The 12,666-nt window shown below is 45.6% G+C and overlaps 1 protein-coding gene across 3 annotated transcripts in view; it reads right to left on the reverse strand.

Moving 5' to 3' along the window:
- Positions 1-12,666, reverse strand: part of sema3b (sema domain, immunoglobulin domain (Ig), short basic domain, secreted, (semaphorin) 3B) — a 52,598-nt gene that overhangs the window by 4,443 nt on the left and 35,489 nt on the right. For all 3 annotated transcript variants that reach the window (XM_010895850.5, XM_034295980.1, XM_010895851.4), the window contains exons 4-16: positions 12,011-12,073; positions 7,946-8,065; positions 7,665-7,758; positions 6,693-6,812; positions 6,147-6,289; positions 5,668-5,782; positions 5,511-5,580; positions 4,566-4,710; positions 4,149-4,368; positions 3,744-3,835; positions 2,173-2,214; positions 1,816-1,973; positions 1,252-1,307 (exon numbers count right to left, since the gene is read on the reverse strand). In XM_010895850.5, coding sequence (XP_010894152.1) covers positions 1,252-1,307; positions 1,816-1,973; positions 2,173-2,214; positions 3,744-3,835; positions 4,149-4,368; positions 4,566-4,710; positions 5,511-5,580; positions 5,668-5,782; positions 6,147-6,289; positions 6,693-6,812; positions 7,665-7,758; positions 7,946-8,065; positions 12,011-12,073 — 1,438 coding nt within the window. The remainder of the gene's footprint in view (positions 1-1,251; positions 1,308-1,815; positions 1,974-2,172; positions 2,215-3,743; positions 3,836-4,148; positions 4,369-4,565; positions 4,711-5,510; positions 5,581-5,667; positions 5,783-6,146; positions 6,290-6,692; positions 6,813-7,664; positions 7,759-7,945; positions 8,066-12,010; positions 12,074-12,666) is intronic.

Raw genomic sequence — 12,666 nt, forward strand, 5'->3', positions numbered from 1 at the left:
CTGTATGTGTGGTGGTTAGTGTGATCATGTATGGGTGGTGGCTGGTGTGATCCTGTATGTGTGGTGGTTAGTGTGATCATGTATGTGTGGTGGTTAGTGTGATCCTGTATGTGTGGTGGTTAGTGTGATCATGTATGGGTGGTGGTTAGTGTGATCCTGTATGTGTGGTGGTTAGTGTGATCATGTATGGGTGGTGGTTAGTGTGATCCTGTATGTGTGGTGGTTAGTGTGATCCTGTATGTGTGGTGGTTAGTGTGATCCTGTATGTGTGGTGGTTAGTGTGATCATGTATGTGTTGTGGTTAGTGTGATCCTGTATGTGTGGTGGTTAGTGTGATCATGTATGTGTGGTGGTTAGTGTGATCATGTATGGGTGGTGGCTGGTGTGATCATGTATGTGTGGTGGTTAGTGTGATCATGTATGGGTGGTGGTTAGTGTGATCCTGTATGTGTGGTGGTTAGTGTGATCATGTATGGGTGGTGGTTAGTGTGATCCTGTATGTGTGGTGGTTAGTGTGATCCTGTATGTGTGGTGGTTAGTGTGATCATGTATGGGTGGTGGTTAGTGTGATCCTGTATGTGTGGTGGTTAGTGTGATCATGTATGGGTGGTGGTTAGTGTGATCCTGTATGTGTGGTGGTTAGTGTGATCATGTATGGGTGGTGGTTAGTGTGATCATGTATGTGTGGTGGTTAGTGTGATCCTGTATGTGTGGTGGTTAGTGTGATCCTGTATGTGTGGTGGTTAGTGTGATCCTGTATGTGTGGTGGTTAGTGTGATCATGTATGTGTGGTGGTTAGTGTGATCATGTATGGGTGGTGGCTGGTGTGATCATGCATTTGCAGTGGTTAGAGTGACCCGTGTTTGTCCCCGGTCACTCAGACAGTCACAGAAATCCAACCCAGCTCTGAGATAATCACACTGACCTTTCCCTATCTTGTGCAACACTCTCAATGAGCGAGACATGACATAATCACAGTGTCAAGCCATTTGTGTAACTTGTCTAATAATTCTTGTCTGTATTAATTCCATTAGAAGTAACAGAATGCTCTACTGTAGTCTGGGCTTCAGGGGTGACAGAGGTCAGGATGTGGCTCTGGCCAGTCAGCCTGTCCTCTATGCATGGGCACAACATAACCAGTCTGGGAATCAGAGAGCGTAACTAAAATGTTCTCTGAATCTCCTACTCACATCAGCATGATTCATGTAAATGCCCAAGTTCCAGAGTGAGAGCTGACTGAAAGAGTCTTACCTCCGGAACACAGGGTGTTTGGATCCCCGTTCCTCACGTCCTGACGCCGGAAACGCCTGGAGAACCAGAACATGGTACAATGTGTAACTGACAGTGTTGATCATTTGTTTACTCTATTGTGCACAACCCCCCCACCCCTGACACACACACACATAGTCACGCACATCCTGACAAAGTAAGTGTTCAGATGGGGGTATGTACAGTGAGTAAAGTTGCAGTTGACTGAATATAATGGATACAGTTGTTTAGGGTCATTCAGTGGTTTAAATCGTTTCAGTAGTCCAAAGTTCAAAATGTTGCCTGCATCTAGATTTGACCCTATGAGCACATTCCTACAAGTCCCAAGATTTCTTTCTTTCAAAAGGGGTCAAGTGGGTGACAAGTAGTCATAAAAGAGCAGGGTCAAATTGCAAATCCTGCTTGTTGGCTAAACTTGATAGGGCTATGAGAATTTTTCCCCAAACTGTTGTTTTGATAGCTATAAAGCAACCATACGTGATAGCATGCATGATGGATTGACTGGGAAAACATTCCTCTTGACATTACTGTTCCCATGTTCTTTACCGTTTGGTATTGGGTAGGTAGCGGGTGCAGGAGGTACCGTCCCAGGCACAGTACGGGTCTCTGGCCAGGCAGCACTCAGCACAGGCCTTCCCATAGATACTGCAGCGGTGCAGAGGAACCTGAGCCAGCCCCGTGTCTGAACCCACATAGAGCTGTTGCTGTAGACAGAGACAGGGGAGCAATGTTAGTGACATGCAGTCAAATTACTTGGGATTGAAAATATAGTCCGGAGTTATAGCCCGGAGAGTGAATACGCTGGTCCCAATCCGGATCCTGATGTTGGTTCTCCTCACACATTCTTGTTTAGCTTTTCATTTTAGCCCTGGATCTATCCACTTCCTGACATGATAAACTCACCCGCTTTGAGGAGATCTGCATGTTGATAATGGATGACGCATCCTGCAGAGGAGAATACGCTGTTATGGATACCAATATTATCCAGAAAGATGAACATGTGCTTGCATATGTTTTAAACGTATACAATTAGGTCCGAAAATATTTGGACACTAACACAATTTTCATAGATGCAATTGCAGTGCAGACTTTCAGCTTTTATTCAAGGGGTGGAAACAGAAATATTGTATGAAATGTTTAGGAATTGCAACCATTTTCATACACAGTCCCCTTATTTCAGGACAAATTAATTGGACAAATTAACACAATCATGAATAAAATTGTAATTTTAATACTTTGTTGCAACCAAACTCTGGGTTTCCTCGTTTGTGATTTTTGCCAGGCCTTTACTGCAACTTTCTTCAGTTGTTGTTTGTTCGTGGGTCTTTCTGCCTTAAGTTTTGTCTTCAGCTAGTGAAAGGCATGCTCGATCGGGTTGAGATTAGGTGAGTGACTAGGCCATTGCAGAATATTCCACTTCTTTGCCTTAAAAAAGTCCTGGGTTGCTTTCGTAGTGGCTGCTTCTATCACATTATCAATATATACCAGTGACCCAGTGCCATTGGAAGCCATACATGCCCATGCCATCACATTGCCTCCACCGTGTTTTACAGATTATGTGGTACTGTATGCTTCAGATTATGAGCCGTTCCAAGCCTTCTCCATACTTTATTCTCCCCATCATTCTGGAACAGATTGATCTTAGTTTAATCTGTCCAAAGAATGTTGTTCCAGAACTGGGCTGGCGTTTATAGATGTTTTTTGGCATTGCCTAATCTAGCCTTTCTATTCTTGAGGCTTATGAATGGTTTGCAACTTGTGGTGAACCCTCTATATTTGCTCTTGTGAGGTCTTCTCTTCATGGTAGACTTGGATAATGTTATGCCTACCTCCTGGAGAGTGTTCTTCACTTGGTTGGATGTTGTGAAGGGATTTTTCTTTATCATGGAAAGGATCCTATGATCATCCACCACTGTTGTCTTCCCTGGACGTCCAGGCCTTTTTGTGTTGCCAAACTCACCAGTGCGTTCTTTTTTTCTCAGAATGTACCAAACTGTTGATTTGGCCACTCCTAATGTTCCTGCTATCTCTCTGGTGATTTTTTAAAATGTTTGCAGCCTAAGGATGGCCTGTATTACTTGCATTAAGAGCTCCTTTGAACGCATGTTGTGGGTTCACAGCAACAGCTTCCAAATGCAAATGCCACACCTGGAATCAAAATACCTTTTACCTGCTTAATTGATGAAGAAGTAACAAAGGAATAGCCCTTACGTGTCCATGAAACAGCATTTGTGTCAATTGTCCAATTACTTTTGGGGGCTAAATAAAGAGATGTAATTCCTAAACCCTTCCTCCAATTTGGATACATTTGAATACATTCAAATTACAGCTGAGAGACTGCACTTTAAGCCTATATTATTATTTAACTGCAACTTTAATATATTTTGGTAAACAGCCAAAATAACAGAACTTGTGTCAATGTCCAATTATTTCTGGACCTGTATGCCAGCAGCATGATGGTGAGGTCCCCTCACCTTGAACACCTCCAGCTCCTCCAGTAGCAGGTCCTCCATGTTGTTCCAGCTCTCTTTCGGTACAGAGATCACCTTCAGCACCGTTCCTTTGTCTACAACAGATCAAAATCATTTTAGACAGTATTACACCATCTATACTTACTACTCAATATTATAGTACAGCACAGAATCTGTGCACCAGTACAGTGTACAGTACAGTGTGGTTCTAGCCTATGTACCAGTCATTTTAGGTGACATTCCAACCCCCTGTTCTCCATGGTAATGTCAATTACACAGTAATGGTCAGAAGTTCTTACAGAAGTGTGAAATTGAAGGTTTGGCTAGACGATAACTGCAAAGGAGCTGTGAGAAACAGACCTGACTAAACATGAAGTTCAGGGCTAGCTGTGACAGGAAGTGAGGTACCTGTGCCAATGAACATGACATCATACTGCCCGTCTGCGGCGCCCACCCTGTCGACAGCAATCTGGGTGAAGCTGTAGTCTACGTTGGTCCTCAGGAAAACAGGCCGCCGGTTCAGGGGGTACACAGGGTTAAACATCAGAGGGTGGTGACGCGCAAACTGGATCACGTCGTCAGGGAAGCCCTTGGTGGACTCGAAGCTGCCAAACGTCTTGCTGGGGCACTGATTGGTCACACAGTAAAAGCCCAGAGAGGTCATTGAATGTTAAGACAGGCTCAGCACAGGGTTTTAACGTCGACAGAACAGCTAACACACAGGTGATTTGAATTAGAGTTAAATAGTTCAATTGGGATTTGTTTTTGCTGATGTTAGAATTTCTGAGTCAGTAAGTTGCTGGTGAATTGCTGTAGGCTATATACCATGCCAGGCCGTGGGTATGGGACTTTGCCCTGGAAGGGGACCCACTGGTAGTTCGGCCCCTCTTTGTGAGCAAAAGGCCCCAAGAAAGCCCGGCGGATGTCATTCATTGTGTAGATACACACGGCTGATCCCTTGAATACGCTGCTGCTAGGAGGCAGGGAGACGCAAAGTTAGTGCATGAGCTTACTACACACAGTCGTGGTCAGTAACCAAGGTATCATACACTACATCCCAATCATTTACAACAGTAAAACACTACATCCCAAAAATTTACTACAGAAAAACACTACATCCCAATAATTTACTACAGTAAAACACTACAACCCAATCATTTACTACAGTAAAACCCTACATCCCAGTCTGTAACTACAGTAAAATACTACATCCCAATCATTTACTACAGTAAAACACTACATCCCAATAATTGACTACAGTAAAACACTACATCCCAGTCAGTAGCTACAGTAAACATTACATCCCAGTCATTAATTACAGTAAGACACTACATCTCAATCAGTAACTACAGCAAAACACTACATCCCAATCATTAACTATAGTAGAAAACTGCATCCCAGTCAGTAAATACAGTTAAACACTACATCCCAGTCAGTAACTACAGTAAAATACCACATCCCAGTCAGTAACTACAGTTAAACACTACATCCCCTCAGTAACTACAGTAAAACACTACATCCCAGTCAGTAACTACAATAAAACAATACATCCCAGTCAGTAACTACAGTAAAACACTACATCCCCTCAGTAACTACAGTAAAACACTACATCCCAGTCAGTAACTACAGTTAACAAAAAATATATTACATCCCATCTGTAAATACACTAACTAATTTAAAAGCACACACACAACACATTCACACTTGCATTATACAGTATAAGCACACACACATTTATATGAGTACATATTCCCGGGTTTGACCTCTGACCTTGAGGTAGAAAAGACAGTGTAGACCAGAGGGTTCTTTCTGTCCCTGGTCTGCAGCAGGAACACATCCCCTGTGGGAAGAACCCAGGTCAGATTGTGGATCTCCTGTAGTGATAGCTATGATCGGGTAATGAAGGCACAGTCTAACGGCTACATACGGAGCTCGTCGAAGTAGGTGTCACTGCCATCACTACCCGGGACAGAACAGATGAGACGAGTCTTCAGGAAGGTGGTCCACTTGTTGACAAGACTACGCTGGCCACCCATATCATTCTGCAGTAAACAAACAGACATCACAGTGTCATTGCAGTCAGGGCCGGCTGTAGCCCTTTGGGGGCCACAAGCAAAATTTGATTCAGGGCCCCATCCCCTAGCCATGCCTAGAGGTAGGGGGCCCCCTAGCATTTGGGGGTCCTAAGCAACTGCTTATGTTGCTTATGCCTAGAACCGGCTCTGACTGTAGTATAGATATACACATCAAGTAGTGTCACTGACCCGAGCATGTTAGCATGTTCACGCCATAGCCTGAAGAAAAGGGTTACCAGTGTATGTAATAGTATTATCTATAGTGTAAATTATATTATAGTATTATCCACAGTGTACATAATGGTTCAGTTTAGCAGGAGGGGTGTCTCACCCTACAGAGCTGTCCGATACGGGAGTAGGTGGTCTTCCCCAGACCCTGGGCCTCCACTGCCGTCTCCCGGAAGAAGAAGAAGATCTTGTCATCATCTGGGTTCTCACTCTCTGGCACCCAGAATGAACCCACAAACTTAGGCTCTGGAGGGGAACCACATATAAACATTGTTTAATTTTAGCAGTAATGATGTGTGGTAGTCATGGCCTATCTATACCCAGGGCTATCTATACCCAGACACTCGACATTGCACTGTGTATAAGAACAGCTTGTAGCCGTGGTATATTGACCATATACCAAATTTACAGAGGTATCTTAATGCTATCCTCTTACCAACACAGTACCAGTATCAGAAAAGTATGAAAAAAATCTTGTTGATTTAAAAAGCCACCATGGCTTTTAGAAAATCTGACTTCAGGGTTTTAACGGCTCAGTTTATAATTACACAATAAGGGATGGGGGCAAGGTATTTTCTGGGTGTCTCAAAGAAAATGATCGTCAGCGATGTATACTTACATTAGTACACACACACCAACACAGCCTTACCGTTGAGCCAGCGTGAGTCATGTTGCTCAGTGCGGATGGATGGCCGTCCCCCAAGACTGCGGAAGATGGTGAAGTCTCTACCCATGAGGTCAGTGGCCACGCCTGCATACAGCTCGTCACCTTGGAGACGGGCGAAGAGGGGCACAACATGACGTTGCTATGCCACACCTTAGTATCTGCATAAATGACTGCAGTGCCATCTTTAACCACCAAAGGGTGCCAAATATCTGTGTTTTTAGAGTAGCGAGACAGGTTGGTCCCTGGATGGGAGACCACATGCTGTTGGAGATGGTGTGGGAGATCCAGTAGGGGGTACTCGTCCCTCTGGTCTCCAATCCCAATGCAAAAAAAGCAATGGAGGGAACATTCCCTTGGGTAGGGTTCAGTTTTTCAGAGGAATCCTTAAAACGGGAGGCTTGACTCTGCGGTCAATTAAGACCCCATTCTGCTTATTGTAAAAGTAGGGGTGTTAACCCAGAATCTTGGCTACATTTTCATTCTGGCCCATATATCACGATGGCCACCTAATCATCCCTCAACTTCAAAAGTAAATTAATGGTCTAGCAGTGTAGGTACTAAATCAATAATGTATGTAATTGACTCTGGATAAGAGCATCAGGTTAATGACCAAAATGTCAGATGTAATTACGTCACGTGATCACTAGCCCAAATGGGTCACTGGGCGATCAGCCAATGAATTCGAGCCTAAATTGAGTGCTTCATCATGGAGATGGCCTTCATAGCTCCACCCACGCTGAAACAGATGTTGCAGTGGCCCGGACACGCAGATGAGACCTCTTTCTATCTCCATGAGAGTTAATGTATCCTTAAGCACAGATCTGGGATCAGATTATGTCAGTCATGTCCTATTCTAAACCATTAGGAGGATGAGAAGCATTTGACCCTGCATCAGATAAAGGCTACCTTCCACCCACTCCACCTGAGTGGCTGACAGAGAGGCTGCAGGCTCACCTATCAGCACTGACGCTGCAGGGTGCCGGGGATCATAGGGACTCTTCCCTTTCCCATCCTCCACCTTAGATGGGTCAATCCTGAACACATGGTCCTGGAGGGCGAGAGAGAGACAGGTGAGAGACAGACAGAAGCGGAAAGAGGGGTGAGCCATCTTAGACAGAGAAATAGGAGCTCGCCTCAGATAGCTGTCTACTGGTGTGACATAGACAAGGGAACATGAAGAGGTCTGATAAGCCAGAAGTGTTCGTGCGCGCCATTTGTATCTGTGTGTGTCTTACCTCCATCTTCTGTCCCACCTCGACGAAGGCGCATGTGGGGTGGAAAGCCCCAGTTCCACAGGCGTACAGATGGGTTCGGTTATAGTGGTGAACTAGTTTGACGTAGTTCACACAGTCTGTCTGCAACGCAAACACACAAAAACAGCCGTTCAACAACACCATCGTCACCCTCCCATTACCAGCGCGACAGAACAACCAGTCCGTTTTGTTCGACGCTGTCGCGATGCATTGAGGGACACGCTCTTCACAGCGCCCTGGGTTCTCGTCTCCTGTCTCCTCCACTGGGTTTCCTCGTTCATTTCTGTCCCTCGCTACGTTGCTTGAATTATATGGTATTCTTGGTCATCAGTGGAACCGGTCCTCAGTGACGCCAGAGGAGAGGAAAGGTGGGGAAGGTCAAAGGGGAGACGAGAGGAGAGAGAGAAGGGGAGGAGAAGGTCAAAGAGGAGAAGAAAGAGAGAAGTGGAGGATTGTGTTGAAGAGGAGAGAGGAGAGGGAGGAGACCTACAAAGTAGCGGAAGGGATCATGGTGGGGGAGCCCAGGCATAGTGAATCCCCTTCTCCGCCTGTCGCCCTCATAATGGTCACTCAGTCATGCACACCAATGTTCCTAGAAGGTCTGTGGATGCAAACACAACGAGGACCTACCGTAACATCCTGCTCTTGTTGCCCTTTGACCCCTAGGAATAACAGAATCCAGCTGAATCCCAGACTCCGCAGGCCCAGGGCCAGGGCCAGGGAGCAGGGAGGCAGGACATGGCACAATGGGACCTTAGTTAATGATTAACCTCCACAGGCTGTGACGGATTCAGTTTTATATGACCAGTGTTTACCCTACCGGACTCACCAAAGCCTTTCCTCTCATATAGACACAACAGCCCTCCACTCCTGTCAGCCCCACAGTGAGGCACCAGCTGTTCTGTTCTCTGCTTCCATGTCGGAATGATGCTCTTGGTCATCCACCCGTCCCTACATCCTCTCTTCCTCCTTCCACCCCTTCTACTTCACCTATTTCTCTCACAGCTCTTTCTCCCTCCTCCCTCACTCCCTCGCTCCAGCCCTCCCCCCCAGTCGATCCTTGCCCCCTCTCTCTCTTTATCTGCTTCTCTGAGCAGGTCACTTGTTCCAGCGTGTGGAGTTCTCCCCAGACACCAGCTACTGAATCACACAGACACACACTATCTGTTCCAGGGTCAGATTTCCCCCTTCATCCTTCTGGACCCCTGGGAAAAGCTAAGAGGTTAATAGAGAGATCTGACACAACACTATGTGGATACTTATAAGTCTGCCCACATCCTCTTTGATTCATCTTTCTATTTCTGCTCTCCGTGATCTCTCTATGTTTATCTGGGTGGGGGTTTATCATGAGATGCTGTGCAGGACATAACAAAGAGCAGCCCAGATCTCCTCACTGAATATGACACATTGAAAAACATGCGTATGACTGTATGAATCATGTATGTGCATGGGTGGATTCAAATGCATTACACTGAAGGGTAAGCCTGCATGATATGTTTCATGCTAAACCACAGTTCATACGTCATTTTGGTTTGACCAACAGTGCCAGTTGTCTACACGCTGTTTTGACCCTTGGTTGGGTTAGCCCTGTCACAGTGACAGAGCTGTCTACTCAGCTTGCGTCTCCCTCTACCCCCTACAAACTCACCGGACCCCACAATACCCCTTTCATTAAAGACCCAGTGACAAATCTGTCATAACTGTACTATTAGCATAAATACAATCATTATTGACCAGTAGACATCTATGGTTAATGTTAATATTTCTAATATTTCTTTCTACAAAATTGTTCAGAGTGCCTGAGCTATTCCCCATTTTAAATGTCCTCGCTAGTCCATCAATCACTTTGCATTGACTTGTAATGTCCTCATACTGACTTCAGACACTTGCAGTACCATCCTCCCACTCTAAACCACCCTGGACCACCTTCTACTATTCAGGTTTCGTTCTGTAAGGGAAGAGGCGAAGACAAAGTTGTGTTATTGTTCAAATTCAGTCTTGTAAATGAGGCAGAATTCCACAAAGCTCCCCCTCTTCTCAGTCATCTCTTCTCATTGAGCACAAGGCCTGTGGCCACAAGGCCATCACCTCTATGGAGGGCAGGAAATGTTGCTCTGTTTTCATCGTATCCTTTCTCTTTCTCTCACCCCTTCTTTTCTATTTCTCTCCTGCTCTCTCTCTTTCTGCAGTATGCTTGGCTGCTTGCTGTTAAGAGAGTGACTCTCTGACAGAACAATAGTGCTCTTTGAGGAGCAGAAGGGAGAAGCCATCCAGGAAACTCCTTCAATACAGTTAATAACCAAGGTGGACCGTGTCAGGATGCTCCACACTGAGGTGAAACCACTTCACAGTAGAAGGAACACATGATAAAATCCCAATAACAAAGCATACACCCAGACAGTTCAGCTGACTAATTATGTTGCCATTCCACCTGTCACCGAGGCCACATGGCGTCCTTTCTACTTTCCGAATAAATCAAACCAAACAGAAGTGTTGGACGGGGACTGCAGGGTAACCGATCTGGTGGAAAGCGCCAGCCATCCAGATACATGGAACTTTCTTTGTACAATGTCATCTGCTTGCTGACTGTGTGAAATTAGTAAAGTATTACTTAAGACTTAATGAGCTGAGCTCGCGGGTGACCAGGTTGCATTGGGCTGAGAGGACACACCCTGTAAAACAGACCCTGTTCTGTCTCTACGAAATGACACAGAGGGACAAAGACCCTTATGGTGTCTGAGGTAAAATGAAACAAGTGTCTTTCTCTGGGAATTGACTAGGATGCTGGACAAAGAGAAAGATAAGAGGCCAGATGAGAGAAGTAGAGAAAGTGGAGGGAATAGAAGGGGAGGAGAGAGGGAGAGAGGGAGAGAGAGAGAGAGGGAGAGAGGGAGAGAGGGAGAGAGAGAGAAAGGGAGAGAGAGAGACGTGGAGCGAGGGAAAAACGTTTCAAAGTTCACAGTAACTCTTTTTTTCCCTCCCTACCCTGTTTTAGGCCGCTCCCTACAGCGACACACACTACACTATAATTAGGGTCAAGAATGAGGTCACTTTGTGTGTGTGCGTGTGTGCATGTGTGTGTGTGTGTGTGTAGCTCAGGTGATATCAGGACTACACACAAACAAACACACGCACAGACACAGTTTGTACTCCAGGCCGCCTTTTCTCCTACAACAAATAAAGACCCAGGACCTTAGAAATAAATAAAATGAACCATTTCTATTTATCTTAGTAAGATCCCACTTCTTCACCCATTCTCTGTTTTCCTCACCTCAGTGCTGCTCTCTTACTCATACACACACACACAAACACACACTATAGGTAAAACAGAAGCCAGTTGTGCAGTATGAATCGAGGCCATTGTCTGTCTCTTACAGCTGTGTAATCATACTGATGAGGGTTTTCTGTTCTGCAGACACACACACACACACACAGATCCCATACATCGCTACGTTCATGTGCACACCACCAAGAACATGCATGTATGTGAATTCACACATGAACACTGACATGCAGTTAGCTTTGACTGAGGGAGATGGATGAGTGTGTAAAGTGGACAGTTGGGTGGTCTGGGTAGCCTGAGAACCCACCCTGCCTGGGGAGCCTGAGGAAGGAGCGCTCAGCTCCCAGGGAGCCAGAGAAAGGAGCGCTCAGCTCCCAGGAAGCCAGAGAAAGGAGTGCTCAGCTCCCAGGGAGCAGGGCCTGACAATGGAGAAGACCGGAAAATAGCACACACACACACATACACACACAGACCATCCAATACAAACAGCCCAGTCATCCAACCCTTTACATTACTTTAACAGCACACAGCATACTGCAGAGAGTAACTCTACTTGTGAGGAAATGGGAGGAGAATGGGAGGAGACGTCGAAACAGAGCGCAGCTTCAGGTGAGTGGACATACGGAACGTTGCAGTGTGTTTAGTGTTTACCGAAGTCCTACTTTTTCAGAGTCACAGGAAATGGCGTGTCTCCCTCGGTCAGACACAGTTTTCAATTAACAGGACTTAAATAAAGGAAATTATTAATATAGGCAGTTACTCACATTGATGTCCTTTCCTGCCCAGTTACACTCCTCCCTCCAATCTACCGGGGCCGGCCAGTAGATCTGTAACACAGGTCAGAGGTCAGGGTCAGTGTAGGCAATATGATGGAGGTAGAGTATGTCCCAAATCCAAGCAGAGAAAGGCCTGCATGGCATCCACAGGGACATTTCAGGGGGAGGAAGGCAACCCTTTCTCTCCTCCTTCTCTCCGCCGCCAAAGTGGAGCTGAGAATCCACAAGTAGCGTCGTAAAATAGCGTGCGACCACGAGCAAAAACAGCTTTAACGACAGGAGGGAAGCCACATGTCACAGAGTGAAAACACATTGTAAATCACATTACGGCAAACTAAAACCAATAGACCCAAACAATCAAAACTCACATTTCACGTAGAAAGAAGAAACCAAGCATGTGAAGACTGAGGTTGAAGAGTAAGTGTTAGGTTATAGGGTACTGTATAGGGTGTGTTTTATAAGCTAGCGCACAGGTTGTGGTTGAGTCTGTACTGTTCAATTGCACTCAGTTGGTCAAGTGCAGGTCTATTTGTAGTCACCTTGTCCAAAACTATTATAGCGAATCGCCAGGAAAATAATCAGTCAAAAGACTTTTACTGTCAACTAATGGGGAGCATCAGGTATCAAAGTATTTCTCAGCGCTT

Source organism: Esox lucius, chromosome 12, assembly GCF_011004845.1.
Source record: "Esox lucius isolate fEsoLuc1 chromosome 12, fEsoLuc1.pri, whole genome shotgun sequence".
Classification (NCBI taxonomy): Eukaryota; Metazoa; Chordata; class Actinopteri; order Esociformes; family Esocidae; genus Esox; species Esox lucius.